Source organism: Carettochelys insculpta, chromosome 1, assembly GCF_033958435.1.
Source record: "Carettochelys insculpta isolate YL-2023 chromosome 1, ASM3395843v1, whole genome shotgun sequence".
Classification (NCBI taxonomy): domain Eukaryota; kingdom Metazoa; phylum Chordata; order Testudines; family Carettochelyidae; genus Carettochelys; species Carettochelys insculpta.
Window position 1 is genome coordinate 196,088,979 of NC_134137.1, and position 23,208 is coordinate 196,112,186.

The 23,208-nt window shown below is 38.8% G+C and overlaps 1 protein-coding gene across 1 annotated transcript in view; it reads right to left on the minus strand.

Annotated features, from left to right (window-relative positions):
* Positions 1-23,208, minus strand: part of ROBO1 (roundabout guidance receptor 1) — a 1,118,017-nt gene that overhangs the window by 72,471 nt on the left and 1,022,338 nt on the right. Inside the window, exons 15-19 of the mRNA XM_074997703.1 lie at positions 18,470-18,591; positions 16,001-16,232; positions 13,508-13,629; positions 8,972-9,143; positions 2,060-2,257 (exon numbers count right to left, since the gene is read on the minus strand). Of these exons, the coding sequence (XP_074853804.1) occupies positions 2,060-2,257; positions 8,972-9,143; positions 13,508-13,629; positions 16,001-16,232; positions 18,470-18,591 (846 nt within the window). The remainder of the gene's footprint in view (positions 1-2,059; positions 2,258-8,971; positions 9,144-13,507; positions 13,630-16,000; positions 16,233-18,469; positions 18,592-23,208) is intronic.

Sequence of the window (23,208 nt, forward strand, 5' to 3'; positions counted from 1 at the left end):
CAACTTAATTCTCAGAGCTTCCATTAATAAACTGCTCTGGATGCCTTGCGGTGGTTGTATAATAAGTAAATGTGTGAGTACTGAAGTATTTTACCAGATGTCAAGCCTCAAGCTAAATCTTTTAAAAAAGAAGAAGTTAATAAAGTTCACTATTATTCAGTGTGGACATTCAACATTTATGACAATGTACTGCAGAGCAGTAGGTATTTCATGATTTCTGTTTCTCCAAAGATGCTGTTTTTACTTCAGGTGAAATTGGTAACAAAGACCTGATTCCTATCCTTCCAAATGTTTCTATCAATGTTCCTTCCAGCCCCCGCTGTGAAGTACATGTGGTATTTCTACAGAAATTCATAACCCACAAAAGACTGGAACACCACCAAATGCTGGTATTATTAATTATTACTATTAAGTTTATATTTTTATGTTTTTGCTTAACCTAAATTCAGCCAACAGCATAGTGATATTAGTTTGAAAGCATTTGTGGGAAGACCATATGGCAGCATGCTATTAGTAAAACAAAAGAAGAGCAGGTTAATTCCTGGGGGAATGCAGTTCCCTCACATTTTAACATTCTCAAAGAATCACAATCAAAAGTGAAATTCAATCCCCATTTACACGGCTGAATGTCCATTGAAATTACCAGTCCTAAATTCTGCCATGCAATCTGTTGCCTAAATGTCATGGAAGCACTCAGAAAATCCACATCCTTGAAAACGCTGCATTCTTCTCCAGACCCATTTCTAAAACAATAATGGCCAATCTTTTGCAAAGACAGTCAAAAATACAGTGTTTTTAAAAAGACCACGTTTATATTTAGGCTCTTCACCATGATGCATGTATTCAGATATAACTTCTCCCCGCTCTTAATCTGTTTCCATGTGCCTGATCATCTCAGTTTCTACAGCAAAAGCTTATTTACTACCTTTCAAAAATATACTTGTGTTATCTGCCTCCCAACCCATCCATAGCATATGTTTACATCTAGAATGACTGAAGATGCAATCTTGCACCTACCTTTACAAGTATAGTAAATATGCCACTTCCATGTCACCTTTTAGGCCTGGCTCAGTATTTCATTCATCTAACATCCATTGCCCTCTTTCTCTTTCATTAAAAAGCTACCAGAAACTCACTCAATATATGAAGCAGTCCAATTTCTATGACCTTCGGGCTGCAACTGCTTATATAGCACTGTTTTGAGTTGTAATGCATTGCACTGTATTGTACCCACTTTAAACTTTAGGGCCCAATCTGTCCAAAAACTACCAAAGAAGTCAGTGAAAACCATGCTTCTTAGGCCAGAAGATGTCCCAGAATAGGTTTTTTTTTTGTTTTTTTTGTTTTTAACTGTAAAGCACTGTGCTTGGTAATGGTGCTATATACATGATAACAGCATAAAAGCAAACATGGCCAGAAGCTAGAGACAATACTGCCATTTGAATGATACAGGTAAGTCTGAATATAGGCTGCAGGAAGATCACCTATGAATCTGCAAGAGAATAGGTCAGTCTAACAACAACACCGATGAAAATGCCCCTGAAAACATATTTCCATCAACTGTGCTTTCTCAAACAGCCACCTTACCTCTCCCACCACAACATGTGGGAACACACATGCACAAAAGCACTCTATAACTGACACCTACAGATGCCTTTGTTAGCATCCTCAACAGGTGAAACATAACTGACTAGAACTACCATCCAGTCAATCCTTTATTTCAGATAAGCCTTGTGGCTCAGTGTCAAAGCAGCAAGAGGAAATTTGCCCTGCTGCTACCCTGTTCTGTAAACACAGAGACAGCTGTCAGCACTACTTTCAACTAAATATATTTAAAATGAAAAGAAAACTTTGATTAAGGTTCTTAATTAAAAGTCACATGCAACGTATTATCAAAATGTTCTGTGATCTGAACTAGGATATCTGATGCAAAGCGCACCTGATTATTCAATGGACAGACCCCAAGTACTCTCGCCTGAGATAAGCAAGATATTTCCAATTAAAAAGCTGAGCACATATTCAGTTGGAAATTAAGAGACTAAGAGACATAATATGGCACCTTTTCTGATACCAGCATAAGTGCTCGTGAGTCCATTTCTCTTCTTTCGGTGGCGGTATAACCAGATGCTGAAGACCATAAGAATAATCCAACAGGCTGCACCAATGCCAGCAATGAAAGCTGGCTGCTTTACAACATCTGAAATCTGCTGGGCTAAGCTGACTTGGTCTTCTGAGGACACAGGGTTTCCATGGGAATCTAAAAAGGTACCAAAGATCTCTGATTAATTTGTACATGCAGTTGTAAAAAAACTAAGATGCAGTTATTCTCACAGAGTCATGATAATTGTAATAATACTAATAATGAAAGTACTAAGTAATAATAATTACAGAGTTCTAAAAATACTATGGCCCAGATCTTCAAACATGGGTAATTAAAGTTGGCCTTCTAAAGCCATATTCAGGCACTCATACAAAACTGGACTGATAGCCAAACAAACTATTATTATTACTTATTATTTGTACTGTTGTAGTACCAATCAGAATCTGGCATGGACCAGCAGCCTATTGTGTTAAGTACTTTACAAACACGGAACAAAAAGATGCTCCCTGCTTCAAAACCCATTGATTTCAGCAGGATTGTGGGTGCTTAGCACTTCTGAAAATTAGTCCCCTTTCAGTTTGGTGACTAAGCATGGATTCAGAAGACTGAATTTACATTTTTTGGCTATAATATTTCATCATTTCTGCAATATAACACATTCAATTATTTCAGATTACATTGAAAAAATAAACAACACAAAAATCTATGCTTTGGAGAAGTCTGTTCCCAGAGTTGCACAAAAGCTTAGAAATAAGTTATATGTACACACACATATTTCTCCAGAAGTGAAAATTATAGAAGCATTGCAAATTCAAAACACATTTTTTTTTTTATATATAAGGTGTATACTGAAGACATGTTTTTTAAATTTAGCAGTTTCTGGCAGGCAACTTGTCTCTCATGTTTCACAGTCTGTTTTTTCTCAGTCTTATTTTGACTGCAATCTGAACAGCATTGTAAAAACAGAAAAATTATTTGTTTTGAAGAATAAAAATTCAAGAATAGCTAATCAAGTGAGTGTGTAATGTAACAGATTCTACTAATTTAGCATGGCTGGACAAGCTAGTCTTTAAAATTATAGATATGAAAAGGCAAGAGTTATAGTAGGAAAGGGATATTAAAGAAGCCAAGAAAAGGTATAATGCAATAAAAATAATGAAATAGATCTTCCTAGTACATGAAAAGGTAGGGGGCTCTTCATCAACTACTCAAATTTACAAATCAGAATGGGGGAAAAAAGAACAAATGACATTTTCTATTAGTTAAATGTATTAGATTTTTAGTTTTTATTAAACAGGATACTTATTATTTTATTTAATTTAACCAAAAATTTCATTTTTCTTTCCATATATTAAGTCTGTACACACTTTTCAGTAACACTATTTCAGACTATTCTACCCATCCTTATCCTATAAGCACACTGAAGTTACTCATGGAGGAGACATTTTGCAAGATTTTTGTTCTCCAGGTACATTGATTTTAGTAGTAAGAGGTGCTCATGGCAAATTTGTGAACTGAGAGAGCACGTTTGTGAGCAAAGGATCAGATTCTGAAACCCTCATTCAGAATGAAAGATACAGGTTAAACTCTTGCACACTTGGAAAAATTTTTCAGACGACAGGCAGCCAATATTGTCTAGTACATTACTAACACTTCCACTGCTTACTGGGCTCTTAAAAGACATTTAAGGGTAAATTTGATCTGAACAGCAGCACAGCACATTAAGAGCCAGGACTGGTGGCTGAAAACAAACTTCATAGGACCATGGGAAACTTGGCCACATCCATGATAAGTGGTATTCCGGCTAACTAAAATCATGCTGGATTATGGAGTTTGCTGGACAAGAGAGCTCCAAATTAGAGAGGTTCAACCTGTACCTTACGTCTTTCCCAATGTGGGATACCTACCTCTTTGAGCACTGCTGTTAATTTCAGAGTAAACAGCCAAGGATTTAGGTACTACTCAATGGCTGTGTCTACACTAGCCCCTTTCTTCAAAGAGGGCATCACAATCAGGCCACGTGGGGAATAGCAATGAGGTGCTTCAATGAATATGCAGCACCTCATGAGGCTAATTCTCACCACATCAACTTCGAAATTGCAAACTTCAAAGTGCTGGTATGCCGTGTAGCCGCGGACACTTCCAAGTACCCATGCAACTTCAAAGTGCCCTTACTCCCAAAACGTTATTCCCAAGCCATATTGTAGAAAAGCAATTGCTGTGGGAAAGGAGCACCTTTACAGATGGGAAATGGTTGAATTAGTAATAGTTTTTTTTCTTGCTTTTTTTCCTCCCATGGTATTTGGCCTTTTATTCTACACAGCATGTAAGCTGAATTCCTGTTTTCCCAAGAAATCATGGCCTTTGACCGTTGACTGGAATTTTTATTTCATGTAACAAGCCCTTTTATCTTCTGTGATCCTTAGGGCACTCAGAATCTGAAAGTTCACCAACCAGACCTATTCTTTTCTTATGAATACACCCTTTGTGTCTGTTAGGTTCATAGATTTCATGTCTATTTGTGCAAGGTTAAATTGGGTTGCTTCAGATTTTATGGAGACAGTCAAGAGATGGTCCATGCAAGTGGCCAGATGGGCTTAACTATAAAAAGTGTCCTGTGACTAATGAATTAAAATTGCCACTCCTTATTTCATCTCTTTTCTCGCAGCAGCTGAGGCTGTATTAAGATATTGAAAAGAGCAATATCATTCTAATTCAAAAACAACTAAATTTATTTTTACAATGATGTACTTATTTGAAATTGTTTTTTCTTCTGACAGAAAAGTGAATTTTCATTGGAAACTCTGTTCACCTATTGTCCTGCATATGTTAACAGTTCTTTGTTGTTTAAATATTTTTCTTTCATACTTTAATAAAGTATTTATGGTAAAGAAACTATTACCTCATACCCCTAATCCCCTGCCCCACACCCAAGTAGGACACTACAGCACAGAATCAATAACATTTATGAAGACCTAAGCTGTCCATAAGGAGAGAGCATAGTAAATGATTCTGTAATACAAATATAGCAATACATGATTCTGAAATACATATCAGGCTTGACTACACCTGCCCCCAACTTCAAAGGGGGCATGTTAATCAAGGTGATAGGAGGTTACTAATGAAGTGCTACAGTGAATATGCAACACTTCATTAAGTTAAATCTCCCCCGCGGCAACGTCATTGTCAAAACTTCGAAGTGCCGGCATGCGTGTACCCACGAGCACTTCAAAGTGCCTGTGCTATTTCGAAGTGCCTTTACTTCCCAAAATTTTGTAGTACTGTAGTACTTCATTACTAATCTCCTATCACCCTGATTAACATGCTCCCTTCAAAGTTGGGGGCAAGTCTAGATCCAGCCATCTAGTAGCATATACAAATGTGAAGTGCAATATTCAGTCAGTGCATATCTCATGTACAAAATATTCTATGATCCGTTGTTGATCTTATGACTCACATTGTGCGATGTGATATGAGAACTAAATTAGCATGCCTTTAGTGATATTACTCTGTTTACCAATGGAAGTACCTATACAATGTTGTATTTAAAGGAGTAAGCCTGAAATAGTTTATGCATGTGTAGTATGCTACACCTGGACAAAGGCAATATGCACACACACATACAGGGTGCGTGTACACATGTCCCTCCCTTTCAGAAGGGGCAGGTTAATGAGGTGCTGACATGCATCATCAGCGCCTCATTAGTATAATGGCAGCCAGTCGCGCTTTGAAAGTGCTGCTTTCAAAACTCAGACTGACTGTATAGATGCGGGCACTTCAAAATAAACCCCACACTTTCAAATTCACTTGTTCCTAATTCATTTTGGGAATAAGAGAATTTCAAAGTGTGGGACTTATTTCATTAACCAATTCTGAAGTGCCTTATTAACATATCCCTTCCAAAAGGGGGGGGGGGGCATGTATTCACACAGCCAGATAGATAGACAGACAGATGTCATACTTTTTTTACTTCAGTCATTAAACTTACATACATATTATATATCTATAAATTTAAAATCTATACATCTATATATTTATACAATTGCATGTATAACATGCCTGTAATTTAATAATAGAAGCTATGCTAACCTCTAACTTTAAAGGAAGCTCACAGTGACCCCTGTGTACCTGCTGTTAACATTTTCCATTATAAAAGATTCTTGCAGCTTTTTTTTTTGTTTTCCTTAAGAAGGTCTATCACTTCATCGATTCCACTGGATCTTTGAATTAGGCAGGGAGAAAGAAGCCCTTGGGGGTAGAAAAATGTCTTGTCTTTGTGACATGAAATTTCTTTGTGCCATGAAATTCCATTCAGGTTTAGCCAAGACAAACTGTTGAAAACTGAACCAGGCAAATGTTAGCATTATGACGAAATAGTAAGGAACCGTGAACATTCTAAGACCAGGCACATGCTTGTGTCAGAGCTGCAGAATCATACACTGCACTGAGAAGACCTAGGAGTTTCTGGAGAAGGCTGACTACACCACTCGCTGGAAGTGGCTTATTTCCTGGCCCCAACAGCAGCCTTTCCCTGTTGAGAGTGAATGTAGTGAGATGTGTTCATACTTAAAATATTAGCAGTATATACTTCTGTGTGGCAGCAGCATTCAAACAAGATATAAGATCGCTGGTTGTTTCAGCTATACCTAACAAAAAAAGGGTTTCTTTCTCCTTTTTGAAACAGGCTAGGAAATTACATACAAAAATAAAATGTTAAAATAAAGCTATTTAGGTAGCAAATTCAAGCCTTCAGGATTTAGGAAACCCCAAAAATCACAGTGACCCATGCAAATGCCTATGTATGTGTGCACATCAAGATGCAGTCTTTAATGATATCATCATGTACTGTTTAGTGCAAAGGACTCTTGCGTCATTCAGTGTACATGATAGCTGGTCAAAAGAGAACTGAGAATTAGGCTGCACTGACATCCATAAATCTGTCATTTCCCAACTTCTGAGAACTTGCATTTGCAATAACTCTGCACCTGCCATGCATGTGCACACATACGATATGTGTATATATAATGCTGCAAGAAAATTATGTGACCAGAAACCTTCAATTTATGAATATTCTCTTTTGCTTTCTTTACATATAGCATACAGCTTGTGAGTGCAGCGTATTACCCATGTACAGCCTTACTGACTTCAGTGGTAGTTTGCATGGCCAAAGCAAGCCAACTTGGAAAAGCTACTGCCTAAACACACTATATTATATTGGGCAGGTTACTTGATGCCACTGACAGAATAATATCCCTAAAGGCAACTTAATTGGCTCTCAAATCACATCTCCTAACGTGAGTGGTTAGAGTAATAAAGGTGCAATAAGAGTGTCTTGTATTTTGCAGACCTGAGACATGCACTGGTTGAATAAAGCACTTAACATGTATAATTATTTTACAGAATTCTCCTAAGACATAAATCCATAAAATGTATTTCAACCACACTAATATGTTTATGAGCAATGCCTCATGTGAACAGTACACTGGACAGAATGTGCTGCAGTCAGCAAAGCAATGGAGTGTCAACATTTCAAAGTTGACATTCACGATACACCATTATTCCACGAAAGCTATGGTGGAGATCAGTATCAAGTGGATTAATGGTTCTCTGGGGTAATGCTCTGTAGCCCTTAAATGGGTGCAATTCACTGCTATCCACAAGCTCTGCTGAAGGTCCACATATACATTTCTTCCCATGAGAGAGCATTCAGAGTGCTCCAAGAGCTTGTAAACCTTGTATTTATTTAGGATTAATTTACTAGAAAATGGATTAACAAAAATAAGTTACTATCAAAACTTCAGTTTCAGATGTCAAAGCCCTCTTCATTAAGTTTCTATCTATACCCCTTAAAAGTTTCAGGGTTTTGAAAGTATCAATAATTAAAAACAGAAACCCTGATTCTTGAAAGTGGAAAATGGACACAGAAAAGAACACGCCAATGAATATTTATATGTACTGCATTAATGAGTTGTTTTTAAAATTTTGCATAGCATTCTTTCTGTGCAATTTCTGTCAAAGTTAATGGGAGTCTCAAGTCCAAATTACAAGTAATTCTCTGAAAAGTTCTCTTAATTTCAAAGGCCACAGGCATACACACGTAATTTTTTGGCACTGCAGTAACTGTTCACTCAAAGTACAGTACAGTCCTCTTTTTTATTTTCCTGTTCTCAGTAACTACTTGTTTTTAAATGTAAAGTCATACAATTAGAAAGGTCTTTTGATGATGCAACAGGAAGAGAAGGGTATAAGGCCAAAAGGAATATAGTGAGGTTCACTTTTGGTCCGAAGGGACACAGTACTCACCCGGATGATGGTGTGTTTTGATTTCATCATGCTACCAGACAATTGCAAAGTATTTTAAATACTGTTTTGTAAACCAACAGTAATCCCACAGTATTTCAAGATATATCCACATCTTTTGGACCTCAGTCTTAAACTGCCTCAGTGCAGATGGGGAAAAAGGGACTACAGAAGTCACTGTTGCATCCCTTGCCCTGATACTGGTAGACTAGAACCAATATGAATTTAACAAACTTGGTGGCTTAGGCCCATTTTCAGCACCCCCCCCATGTTTTTCCTACGCAAATCTCAAGTATCAACCACATTACAAAATCCACACACTCAAACTATCACTTTTTGTTTAAAAAAATATGCAACCACGATTGTATGGTGAATCTTTCAGAGACGCTGTTTCAACAGTGCCTTTAGAATCCAGTTCTAATATATGTCCAAAAACAAAAATACCAATCTCATAATTTTAAAATTCAAACAACATTCCATAGTCCATCCGACTTGAAAATATTTTGGGATCCATAAAAGTCAAAATTAAATTTGATGCCTTGTTTTAGTCAGATTTACCAGAAAGCTTACCTAATTGGATAAACTGTGGCTCACTTTTCACACCAGGTCCTGCACCAGTACTTGCTGCTACTTCCACACTGTATCGAACACCAGGGACTAAGGAGGGGATGACTACAGAAAAGGTGGAACCATCCACTGTCCTGTTTATGTGGTATCTACTTTCATTGCCGAGGCACCAAACCTGTAGGTAAATAAGGTACATAGCACCTGTGGGTGTTAAAGCTAAAAGTGTAATTATGCAATATAGCACAGTACCTCCTGGATATTACAGTTGCGGCTTCAAAGTGTTAACAGACTAAGATATATTGATAGGTCCCTTCTAACCTCCTGACACACAGATCTAGAACATAAGCACTAATAGGGCATTCATTGTGCTGTGCAAATAATAAAGAAAAAGCACACTCATTTAGTATGACTAAAATAAGGGAATTCAATTTCATGGTGCAATAAACTCTTTCATATCTGGCTGCACTGGGGACCTGGAGGTTGCCGGTTATTCAAATATTCTGGATAACAGATGTATACCTAGCAATGCATAGCACTTTATTTAACAACAACTGTAGTACTGTACACTGTAATCTTATACTGTATTGCTATATTTATCTGTATTTACTTTCACCAGACTGTACTTATGGAAAATGTAATTAAAATTTACTTATTGTTAAAATGCCGGTTATTTGAGGGTTCCAGATAGTAGAATGCCAGATATGAAAGAGTTTGTTGTATTCGCAGCTCCCTTTTTCTTTCATCATGCAAGCTGTTTGTTCACAGACATGTTTGGGGCAATTTTTATTCATATGAATTCATACCTTTCCCTGGGCAGAGTTATTCATGCTGGGATCTATAAAAAGTAGTAAATCAAACAGGGATTGAGAGCAGGGGTTGGGAGTGGTGCAGTGACATGGCATCTTTTAACTTAGACCTGGGTCATAAGAGCGGAATGAGAACATAGCATGGGTGAAAGCTCAGGGGCAACAACTAGATGAGATAGGAGATAATTTTGTTGCCACTGATTCAAGGGGCTCGCACACCATTTGTGGGCATATGCACAACTGAAGAAGCTGGATGGACTCCCAGTTGCTATTAAACAAGCAGGAGGTGCCTACTGTTAGGTCACCTATATCCTGTCAGGAGGTTACGTTAATTACGCTTGCAATCTGAACTTGCAACTGTCTTGGTCACCTCCAGATCAAGCTGTTACTTTGAGCTGTGCATGCAGCTACCCTTCATACCAAAAATAGTGCAGAATTCAGCAGTTTCTTTGTTATGAAGCAAGTCCTCCTAGGAACACACGACACCCATAGACCAATTACCTATTATGTACAGTGTACAATTTAAGATTCTGGTCTTCACCTACAAAACGTTAAATGGTCTAAAATCTCATTATCTGAAAGACTGTTTCACTTTCCTTACACCATTCTTCTGCAGTTGCTCTCAGCAGGGATACCTGAACTAGAACCTCATTCACACGGGAGAAGGGATCAACTAGCACAGACTGTTCTGTGAGGAGGCTGCTCCTCAGCTTTGGAACTCAAACATTCCTCATACAATGGCCTTGTGAGCATCCTACAAAACATGTTTCTTGGCTCTAGATATAAGGGGGTTCACAGGATTATTTTGGAGAATTACAAAGAAATAGAAGATATGCAGGGGGAAGGGATAGCTCAGTGGTTACAAGGTTGGCTTTGTACACCCAGGGTTGTTAGCCCAGTCCTTGAAGGGGCCTTTCATGGGTCTGGGGCAGGTTAGATTAAAAAAAATCTGTCAGGCACGGGCTACATCTACACAAGAAGCATCTGTCAACAGAAGTTACTGTTGACAGAGAAATCTCAACAGAACCTCTGTCAACAGATTGCTGCTTTGCACAACTTGCTCTGTCACCAGACAGCTGCCAGACTGCTCTGCTATCTGGTGACAGAAGAGCAGAATGGCAGCTCTGCAAACAGTAGCTGCCTGGCTACTGGAAGCCCTGTCTGTTGACAGAAGTGTCTACACCAGTGTTATTCCTCAAATTTTTTGAGGGATAACACTGTTAAGACAAATGCAGAATTCTGTTAAGACTCTGTCGACAAAACACTTTGGTCAGGTCTTCACGGCGCTCCGCCCGGTGCCGCTGCCAGCAGAGCTATGCAAAATGTGCCTCTCGGGATTGTAAATGGCGTACCATATTCATACTCACGAAGCTCATTACCATATCCCCACGAGAGTTCGGCATCGGCAGAATGGGCTGCTGGCACTGCAGAGGCCATGTGAACATGCCTCTGCTGGTTAACCCCCCACTTCTGTCATCAGTCCCTTACATCTCAATCATTTGAGACCCGATTAAACCATATTAAATGTCTCCTCCTCTTCTTTTGGCATAACCAATGGACTCTAGTCTCTCTCTCTCTCTCTTCCCCTGCCTCCAAGTGCTATTCATAGACCTGAGGCTGTGTGCTGTGTCATCCTTTCTATTATAACCCATAAATTTGCTTCAATCTATAACTTAGTGTCCAAGGCCTCAAACAGCCTAGATTTCAATTGTTTGGGGGAAAAAAATTAAAGACAAAACTTGTTGAGAAAAATGACAGAATTGTTTCCTTTTTATACACAAGAGAAAAAGAATTTGAATTTCAGGATTCTTTCCAGGCTATTTGCTCCTAACACTGAATAGGGACTTTTGTTTTTTTTAAACAGAAAATATAATAATCATTGTGCCTGTTTTCTACCCATAGGGAAAATTATCTACCAACCCACATTGAAACAAACAGTGGTGATCCCAAACAGTAAACACAGGATGACTCACTGTTGTGAAACATGCCAACATACATTCATTTTTGCACAGGCACTAAAAGATGCCTACGCATAGCTCCCTGCAAGCTCTTATCCCCAAATGCTAGCAGGCACACTGTATAATATATTCCATTCTCATACGTGAATTTCCTCTCTTTTATTGTTTTGTCCTCACAACCCTAACCTTCTTTTAATGCAGTTTCTGGTGAGTGAATAATTCCATCTCTTTAGTTCAAGGTCTAACTGCCTTTAAATAAAACTTCCTTTGTGAATATTTTTTTCAATTACATCTGAAACTAAGTCACAAAATGATTTTGTATCAGTCAATCAGGTTCTGAAAGGCATTTTATTATTTTAAATTGACCATGAAGCTAAGTGATCTCCACTCTTTTTCTCTTTTCTACAGAGAAAAAGAAAGAAATGCAGGGAATGGGTTTTGATGCTTAGGAATAAAATGCCTGGACTATATGGTATTTTATTTTTTTTCATCTAAAAAGGCTAAAACATTCTGATTTTTAAAATCCCTTTCAATAATGTCAATTAGCTACAGACTACAGCAAACTAACCTGCCACTAGTGACTATAAAACAACCTTGAAAGCCATGAGTAGACACTTACATTGTCTCAGCCTTGCTAAGGCAATTTAAGCTTTATTTCTTTTTAATGTAATTTATTCTCCATTTAATTTGCTCTAAAATAAAAATTTGTATGTTTCTATAGAGGCCTTAAACAATAAAAGCTTTATACTGAACTTTAATATATCACAATATATAACGAGTTCAAATACAAAGATAAATTTGTGGAAAAACAAAGAAAAATGCTATAAATATATTTAATCTCACACTAACATTCATTAGATGGAACAGTTTTCTATCTTTCTATGTATATCAGATTAATAGAATAGTACAATTTATTCAGAACACTAAATAAGAAGTCATTGGAGTCATTCAAATTACTGGAGCAATTTATTTCTTCAAGCACACTCTTTTAATCACCAAATGGTTCTTAAACTGGCACATTTCTCTCTCCCTGTGTCTACACGAGCCGACAGCATGTTAATGAGCAGGTTCGAAAGAGATGCTAATGAGGTGCTGCCATGAAGGTGAAGCGCCTTATTAGCATAATGGCAGCCACGGAGATTCCAAAGTGCGGCTTTAGAATCGTGAGCTGCCTGTGGAGACGAGAACCTTTTGAAAGGACCCCCCAGTTTTTGAAAGCCCCTTCTTCCTATCTGGTGTTCGGAAGAAGGGGCTTTCAAAAACTGGAGGGTCCTTTCGGAAGGTCCCGTCTCCACGAGCAGTGCGATTCAAAAGCCACACTTTCGAATTGCCGTGGCCCCCATTATGCTAATGAGGCACTGCATATTCATGATAACGCCTCATTAGCATCTTTCGAACCTGCTCATTAACATGCCCCTTCTGAAAGGAAGGGGCTCGTGTAGACCCAGACTCTGTGTTTGTGTACGTAATACTCATCTAATAGCAAAGACAAGAAGTTGCTTGTTTAATTATGAATTTTGACCTTTTCTTTAGTTTCTTGCACTACCATCCTCTCATCCAAATCAGTAGGCAGTTTTAATTGGTTTTGTACATGTAAAGAAGACACAGACTATATGGAATTCCTTAATACATGGTACTATACAAAATATAAAGAGTAATATTTTTGATTCCACATACTTCAGCTTTTACCAGTAGATGGAGCCAAGCATCCACAAACAACTTATTCATCAATTGTATGCCAATACTTTATAGTGAAGAAGAACTCTGTGTCTTACCTTATACTCTTGGACCATTCCATTCTGGGTATCCTCAGGGGGTGGCTGCCAGGTAACAACAATTGCAGTCCCATTCCCATCATTCTTAGTCACTGAAACACTCTGAGGTGGAGCACTAGGAGCTGTTTGTGGGGACAACCAGATGATTAATTTGTTATTGTATTTGACCAATGCTGCCAAATGCTTTTTAACAAGCTGTAGCTAAATGCTGATATATAAATGGCCCCTTCTAACCTGCACAAATGTAATCATAATTTCTTGTTTCACAATATTGGGTGTTTACCTGCCAAGGTAAAGTTGCATGAGAGAATGTGGTCTAGTGATGCAAAGAAGCATTGGCTTCTTGGGTTCCCCTGCCACAGACTCACTTGATAACTTTAAGCCAAACATTAAAAAGATTCTACTAATATTTGGCAATTATACTGGGACAATGTATATCCTTAATTATGGAACTTCTCAATGCTCGAATTAACCTTACATAGAGCTTTTGGTACTTATCACTTTTGGAAAAAAATTAATCCCGTAGTGTGTCAAGTTTGACACTCAAAATGTAGGCACCAGAAATAGTGGACGATTTCAAATGTGTGGGGCTTGATTTCCCTGAGCTTCAGTTTCTCTTTCCATAGGAGACAAAAATCCTATTTCAGTTTATGTATGAGTTCGAATAAAAGAGGGTGATTAATAATATAGTACATATTAAATGTATTGATGTATTTTACGATTATAATTTGTTGTACCCTGTCAGCCACCATTGTGAAAACTGAGAGAAATGCCTAGTGTGTCATTCGTAAAGATGCACCAGCCAGAATCTTGTGTCTGAAGGTGATTTCAAGGCAGGAATAGACATTTATGGTCACAAATTTGTTTTAAGTTTAAAAAAATAGTATTGTGAAATATGTAAAAGAGCATGACACTTGTTTTCTTTAAACTGTAACTTGGTGTGCCTGCTTAAATGTTTATGTTGTTTCTGAGAAACAAAGAAATCAACCCTGTTTTTTCTGAGCACAAGGAATCTGTGTTGGAAGATAAGTACGAAGGCCATCACCAGACCAGATGCTCTAGAGCAGCAGGCTGGAGATTCCGGGGTGCAAAGGAGCAACTAATGTGCCCCTAGTATTCAGTGATGGATAAGGGGCAAATTGGCAACCTTGAAATTAGAAGCAAGCACTTCCAATGTGTGAAGGCAACAAATTCCATCAAACCCAGGGTGGGCCAACACCCATAAAAGTCACCAGTAGACTGATATTAAACAACAATGAAAACAATCTCCAGGTAAACATACATGGCAAAGTTACAACACGATGCAGCAAAACCCAGGGATTTGCATGAGAATGGATTTCTATAAAAGATGGGACATCTTGCCTGGTTCTTTGGGGGCATCCTGTCAAGACACCTCCTCAAGAGCATCAGTCTAGACTGACAGAACCTAGCTTCTTCCTCATACAGAGCCTGGCTTAGCCACCAGGCTAATGAGAGCAACAGACTGGTAACTAACAGTGTGTGTGTCTATGTGAGCATATGCTAGCTATTTTATGCTTAATAAACAAGACATATTGCCTCTCTCACTAAAAGCATCCCTCTTACGTGAAATAAAATACGCACTACTTAAACTCTGTAAACACATTGCCTTTCTCACTAAAAAGATCCTTTGTGCTTCTTATAAGCATAACACTCTTTTCTAAAATAAAACATAGACTACTTCAACTCCAGTTATTTGTTAGGTAACCTCAACAAGAGCACTCTTATTTTTTTGCCCATTAGAATCATCCCAAGATGTTCTGGGCTCAGGTGTTGCTCTTTTGATGCTGCTTTAGAAGCTGAGGAGGAATGTAGTGAAGGCCATCAGTAAAACTAGTTTGACCAATGTGTATGGCGCAGGGGCCTGAGCCCTGTCAATGCACTGGAACGTCTACCATGAGGCACTAGACATCACCATTCCAATTATTTTTGGCTTGCAAATAAAAATGCTCTGGTAAGGGGAATAGCTTTATGAGCCCTCTCCACTTTCTAGCACATGCACAGAGGGTGCACATCTTTCCATGCTAAAGGGATCCAGATACACAAGACTGCTGAATGTGGTTTCCACTCCTTGAGCTACAATACTTTGATGATTTCTGCGGTATCTGCTATTTACTTTAGATAGTGATAAGTATGTGTCTGATTCTGACACAAGTCATTTGTGACCAGACCATGAACTCAAGCAGGGAGGAGAACACATTGCACCAGAGATAAAGAGCACATTTCCCTTTTAAGTGCTGGAGGGGATTTCTGCACATTCCTCTTTCACATACAAAGTTTTGAATATTTACATCTGTGCCACAAAACAAGTCATATAACGGTCAATCCAACAGACTGACAGTCTCTTCAGCTGTGGTCTGTGGTGTTCTCATACAGTATACACTTCAAACAAGATCAAATAATGAATGTATGAGAGAACAAGACCAGAATATTACTTCAAAAAGAAAAGGTAAAGCCAGTCTTGCAGCAACTTGCCTTCTTCTAGGGTTTTGGCAAATTTCACTTCGCTGTCTGCTCCTTGAAACTCGTTAAAAAAAGGGCGAGCCTTGATTTCATAGTTTACACCTTTCTTGAGCTCTGGAATGACAACGCTATTTTTGGTCGGTGTTCTCACTTCAAAAATTAACCATTCAGATTCGCTGTGGGACGCAGTTGTTGGCCTGTACAGAATTTTATATCCCTGAATATACTGCGATTGCTGGTCCACCTAGCAGAGTAATAGAAACATGTTTAATAAATACAAACTGTAACACACCCTGTGGCATTATGCAAAATACTAAGAACTACCCATTTATTTTATGTAAACAATGCTACTGAACCAGATAAAAATTCTTGTAATTACAGCATTGATGTCAGTAAAGTGATAAAACTACGGTAACATAAAAAGTGAATCACCCAAAGTGCCATGACATAAATAAACCTAATGTCCATGTGGCTTCAAACAGGGAGGGGGTCTCCCTAAGAGTGTGTATACTTGAGTAGGGAGATGATGAATACAGAGATTAAACAAAGAAACAGGTTAACCTTCTTGAGGAGTGGAAGTTTCCCTGATAGCACAAAATGACCCTTGCTTCTTGCTTGACTCCTTCTGGACAAAGTGGATTTTAAAGGGCAGCCAACTGGCACTATCTACATTTCTGATGATTATGCTTGGCTCAGTCAAAGACCAGATTAATCCAAGCACTTCCTCCATTCTCACTGACTCAGCGGGTGGCTACTGTGCTGTAGGCTGGTGCTGTTTTAAGCAGTCATCTAAAGGGACAATGAAAATCAACCTTTTAAATAGAAGAAAGCTGCTAATAAAGGTGGATCAAAACTGCACTCGGGTGGATGGAGTGTCATTTGCCCTAATGCCACTTTATATGACTGTGCAGTGAAAAGAGGCCTTAATGTAAAAAAAAAAAAAAAAAAAAAAAAAATCAGGGTCAATATATTTGTGGATACTTGAGACAGAACGTTATCTAATGGAGTGGGTCACTAGTACAGCATTCAGTATGTTTTAGTCACCAGTTGTGATGAATGACTTGTGACATGTATGCAAATTTAAAAATAAAAATGTCTATTTAAAACCATTCAGCTTTGTCCCATTTAAACTATTTTATTTGGAGACTTAGTTAACCGGTTTGGTTGCAATGTCATACCCAAGCAATATGTTTTATTTTAAATAAATGAGATGAGGAATGTCTGCTAGCTAAATTTGGGGCAATCCTTAATCTTTGAAATTGTAGGGAAGTTAGAGACCACCCAAGAGACCAACAAAACCTGGCTACCTGGAAAAGGTTATTCTGTAACTAAAGGTCAAACAAAATTGCATGTGGAAGCTTAGTGCTGTTTTGAAGTGGTCAGTTAAAATAAGAGATTGCCTTAGTGCAGGTTTCACTGTAATTACTGTGCATCACAGCATTCAGTTCCTCTACAGCTCTTGACAATGTAATGTGCTTTCCTCGCAAACTTATGTCATGGTAGCTGCAGCATCTTGTGATCATTTCCTTACCATGCCTGCTATTACTTTGATCTGACTGGAGCCTAAATGATAATTTAAAGTTCCTTTCCTTTGGAATTAGTTGCCCCTCTCTTTTCCTGGTCACCTAGTTGGCATCTCTCTCTTTACTCCTTCCTTGTACTGTCCTTTACCTTCCCTTTCTCCCTATCCATCTGCTTCATGCCACAATTTATTTCCCTGTATACTTCCTTCTCATTCTCTTCTTTGTCCCTCCTTCGAATCTTTCCTCCTTCCCCTCTTCTTAGAGAGGTATCTTCAGGTATCTTTCTCTTTTCTTGCCCTGTTTTTCTCCTTTTCCACCATGAACTCCATACTTGTAATCTAACTGCTTCCGACCTGCATGATGGTGAATAAACAGTCTCTGGTTGTTTCTTACTGTGTTTTTCTTCAACACGACTGGTATATTTGCTTTTAACTTAGTAATTCCAGGATGGTGAGAGAAAGGGTATCTATGTGTATATTTCAATATCTCAGGTGGGGTGGGTGAACATGGCAATTTCCACATTATGAGGTCTGTTTTATGCACTTCTCCCCTTCCATTCTGGTAGACAGATGGAGGAATTTATTGTTACCTCAGACAAGATTTAGGACCTGAGACACAACTTACTGAATGCAAAGGGATGGCTTTCATGGACGTAAGTAGACTTCAGATCAGTCCCTTCGCCTCCTGACAAAGGAAGCTGAACAACTTTCATAAAGCATAGCACTCTCTGCAGGGTAAGAAAATAGTCTAGGTTCGGAATACGACAGGCATGGTCAGGGCAGCGTGGACAGTGCCAATAAAGGCAGAATGATTTTCATGTACAATAACAAACCATTTCCTTAATTTTTATATTGCTTAGCTCCACCATCAATATAATGATGCAGTATAGGATTTAAATAAAAGCTCCCTTTTCCCCCATCCAAAACACACCTCTCCTTTTCTATTTTTTTTTACTTACTGTCCAATGAACTTCAATTGAGGAAGAAGAAAGGATAGTTGGGTTGTGAAGATGCAGAACCACATCCCCAAGCTCTCTCTGGACCTGTTTGTGATCCACACCCTGGCTTGTAGGGGGAACATCTAAAACAACGTAACAACACATTCTTATAAATGAACTTAGTCTTCCTAATACTTAACTACGTTGACAAATATGCCTATCTCACAGTACCCTCAAGAATAGATCAAATGTGAAGGACCTAGAACTATGTGAAGAATTTTCCACAACAAATTGGCCTAAGGAACCTATTTTTTAAACAGATCAAAACAATCCCCTCTTTCAGATTTGGAAAATGTGGGGAGATGGGAGAAATGAGTCAGTGGTTGGAAAGCACAGAGTAAAAAGAAAGGACAAGGTCAAGGGTCTGCAGCATCATATCTCACCAAACAACTCTTCTTTTCCTGCAGGGAGTAGAAAATCTCCCATAGTCTACTTCAAACACCACAGAAACCAGGAAACAATCAAGGAGGGGCAGAAGAGCAGGTATAGCTAAAAATACACTTAGTAACACTCTAGCAAATCCTATGGTTGGTTTTTAATTGCCTATAAACTGTAGCATAGCACAGTAAACTATTTCATATCAAGCAATCCTGGGACCAGCAGGCTGACAGATGTTCAAATATTGCAGATATTAGAGACATTCATAACAATAAAAGGCATAATACTAATGACAAACAAGATTAGATATTAAGAAAAAAATAAAAATGGATGCAGAGTACATTATTTACCAACAACAGTAAACTTATACTTGATTTATGGTACGGTAAACCCTTGAGATATGTGCAATCACGTTGCGCGTCTCAGGTTAACGCGACTGACGCCCCTCACAGCAGCGGGAAACCACTGCTGTCAGGGGACGCTGTGAGTCAGGCTGCTGTCAGGGGAAGCAGCTACGAGTCACGCTATGGTCCCTCACAGACAGCTGCTTGCAGCGCCAGTTCTCTCAGCTGATTTATCAGAAACCATGGTTCAAGTAGCTGTGGGCTCCCCAGCTTGGAGAAGCCAGGGGCCGTATGGCTGCCCCCACTTCCCCCAGTTGCCCATTCTTCCAACCTCCCCTCCCCCCAAATTCCCATGAAATTTGATTTGTGTATTTACGGAAAACGTAACTAAAGTTTATTTATGGTTAAAATGCCAGTTATTTGAGAGTTCCGGATGACAAAATGGCAGATATGAAAGAGTTTACTGTAATTAACTGAGGAAAAATGAACCACACAGATGCAAGACCTTGCAGTGACAGGAGATTTCATTGAGCAGGGGGCCAAAGTGCAGTTCCTCTCTGTCTCCCATGACATTTGTAAATCCAATACTGGTCTCTTATTGTTGAAAGAACTGTTCATACATATGAAAAGAGGCATTTCATGTGATGTGTTCTATCATTTGAGCTGGTACAATGGGGTCAGATGTTTTGCATGTACAGTTCCTCAAAAAGCATGACTGGCTGAAAAGATCTTTACCAAATATGCATAAACCTGAATTACCCACCAGGAGAAATTAAACAAAAAACAAAACACAAATCGACAGGGCCAGATGAATGCCCAGAGACCAGCCACTCCAAGGTAGGCCCAAAAAAGCCAAGAACAGAATACCACTGGTCATCACCTACAGCCCCCAACTCAAAACAATGCATTATTAAAGACCTACACCTTATCCTTAATCAGGACGCCACACTCCAGAAGGCCCTAGGTGACAGGCTGTTCTCCTATAGACAACCTCCCAACCTTATGAGGATTCTCACCAACAACCACAGTCTATACTGCAGGAACACCAGTCATGGAACTTATTCTTGCAACCCTCTTTTATATTCAAATTTGACACATTAACATGTTGTTTGAACCAGGATAGGAATTTTCTGGGTCATTATAGGGGCTCTTTTGCATACTTGGCTTAATCTAATTCTTGACTCCCCCCACACCTTCTGCCCCTCTACTCTCTGATTTGCTCACCTTGATAATTTTTTTTCTGATTTGTCAACCTTGATTACTATTTTTGGTTTTCTGTGCCTTAAATATTGAGTCTGTTCTGGTATGGCTATGGCCTGAAGAAGTGGGTCTCAGGAAACATGAAAGCTCACCACCTAATAAATTATTTTGTTAATCTTTAAAGTGCTACTTGACTGCTTTTTTGTTTTGGCTTAAAATAAATGATTCCCCCCAACCTACATTTATAGTGCACTCATTATCATGCGATCTGAAGTGCATGTGAACTACGGATAGCACTGTACTGTATTATTATATTAATTTCATAATCCCCCCTTTTCACTCCACACAAACTACATTGGCAACAGAGCATGAAATGAAGTGTTGATTTTTTTTTAAACAATCACAGATATATATGAGCACGTTACATTCACTTCACTCTATCATGTTACCTTCCGTCTAATTTTTTCTAGTGTTTAGGCAAGGTTTTGAAATCTACAAGCATTCTTCTATCTGGAACATTCAGCAGGGTTTTTGGCAATCTCAATTCCTGCCTGTTCACAACCATGACCAGAGAAGGGGCACATACGAAAGGTATACGAGTATACGCATGATTGCAACAAAGCCAGATTTGTGATTTTGTTACAGGTGAGTAATCTGTCTGAGAGCGGTATAATGCTGCTGCCCTCCCTATGCAAAACACTTTTAAAGAGATGAAGGGGACACCTGAAAGAAACATAACTTTTCAGGGAATGATTACATTTCCACTCTATTACATAGCATATTTTTACATAAACTACTGACAATCAAATTAAGCAGTTCCTATCTGTCTTATCCAGATATGACATTATGGGCATCTTAACAAATTTTATTATCCAGCAGCCCAGCCTACATATAAGACAGTAAGAGCCTTGCAACCTGGAAATTTGTCATACAGCTTCTGCAGCATACAGCGTTTACAGAGTGTGGGATTACTTCGAAACTAAATAATCAGCATGCGGCCTATATCCAACCAGTGGGTGACCAATCATGAAGACTTATTAAAATAAATACACCATTGAGCTGCTACTGCATAAACACTGCCAAATGGTCCACAAAACCATGCATCTTTTCCTCCTTCCGATAGTCTTAAAGACAGTAGCATGTGCAATTTGGATTTGTGTAAATCTATACCATCCTTTAGCCTTCAACTTAAAGGGAGAGTTATCTGAATAAGTAGCAGCATAAAAAGAAGATGGCACAACAGACAAGTCACCAACAATATAAAAGCTGTTAATAAACCTTGTCATCCATGCCTCTGAACTAATCAGTGCAGTTTAGCTATTCTGTGGCTTTTTCATGTACACTTTCAACAATTCAGAACCAAAAATGTCAGTTTTCCATATCCGAACAGATCCCAGCAAACTGTGCAGAGTTTAGTAACACTAAAACAGCAATGGATGAGTGGGGAAGATGGGGATTGCTACGTTTGAACTGTATTTAACATATGCTCTCTGAAAGAAATCAGCCTCTATTACCAGAAGTCAATATTTTGACCTATTATGGCTTGAGAAAAAAAAAAATCACGTGAGACTGATGTGATACTGGGAGGAAAAGGGGAATGCTTTCAAGAACCATCCTCTTTCATAACGTTTACAACTAATGAGGACATATGCCATTAAACTACTACTTGGGCACAGAGGCATAATGCCATTTTGATCTCTTTATTTCTACTGGAGAGACAAACCACAAAAGCGAAAAAACACCCACTTCCTTCTTCAACTGGCCAGATTATTTGTTCTCATAAGCAGCACACTAGACTACATTTCTACATGCATGTAGGAGTTTCAGGCTTGATACAACAACTTGGATTTAAAATGAAAGCCACGAACTCTGAAGAACTTCAACTAGTATAGAACACAGCAGCCCACCAAAATATAACTCCAGTGAACTGACCCAATATTTATATCCCACAGAACACAGAAATCACTTTAAGGTGTTGATCTTGTTATTTACACCCCTACATAGGATTAACTCAAGGTAGCTGAGAGATCATCTCTTCCTCTCTGACCATGATACCCCATTGGTGGTACTGTTGGAATAAAAACTGTTAACTAGCAGGGTAAGCTTGTGGGTGCAGAGGATGAAACAGGAGCTTGGGCTCAATTATGGAATTAATTCTCACATGAGCATCACCAAAGCCCAACCAATCTGAATTGGACATAAAGGTCATTTTTTTGACTTGGCTTCCCCTCAGGGAACTTCTTCTCACAGGGCATGTCTACACTGCAATTAGAGGTGTGACTGCAGCACTTGCAGCAACTTCAAAAAACGAGCAAAATTGTGGCAGTATGGTCAGTAGGATGGGTTGAATAAATCTTACTGGGACCCTGGATACGCACTCCAGCAGCTAGCCCATGCTGTTGCAGTTTCACAGCTATTATTTGAGCTAACTGCATCAAAACCAGCTCAAGGATGCCTTAGCGTGTGGAATCACACCTCTAATTGCAGTGTAGATATATTCATATATATTCATAACTGTATGGCTATGTCTACACTAAGAGATATCTTCGAATTTCAAAGATTACTAATGAGGTGCTGAAATGCATATTCAGCACCTCATTAGCATGCCGCCAGCCAGGCCTCTTCGAAATTGCCGCTTGTCACTGCTGTGTGGCTCATCCAGATGGGGGTCCTTTTTTAAAGGACCCTGCGAACATCAAAATCCCCTTATTCCTACGAGCTGACAGGAATAAGGGATTTTGAAGTTGGCAGGGTCCTTTGGAAAAAGACCTCGTCTGG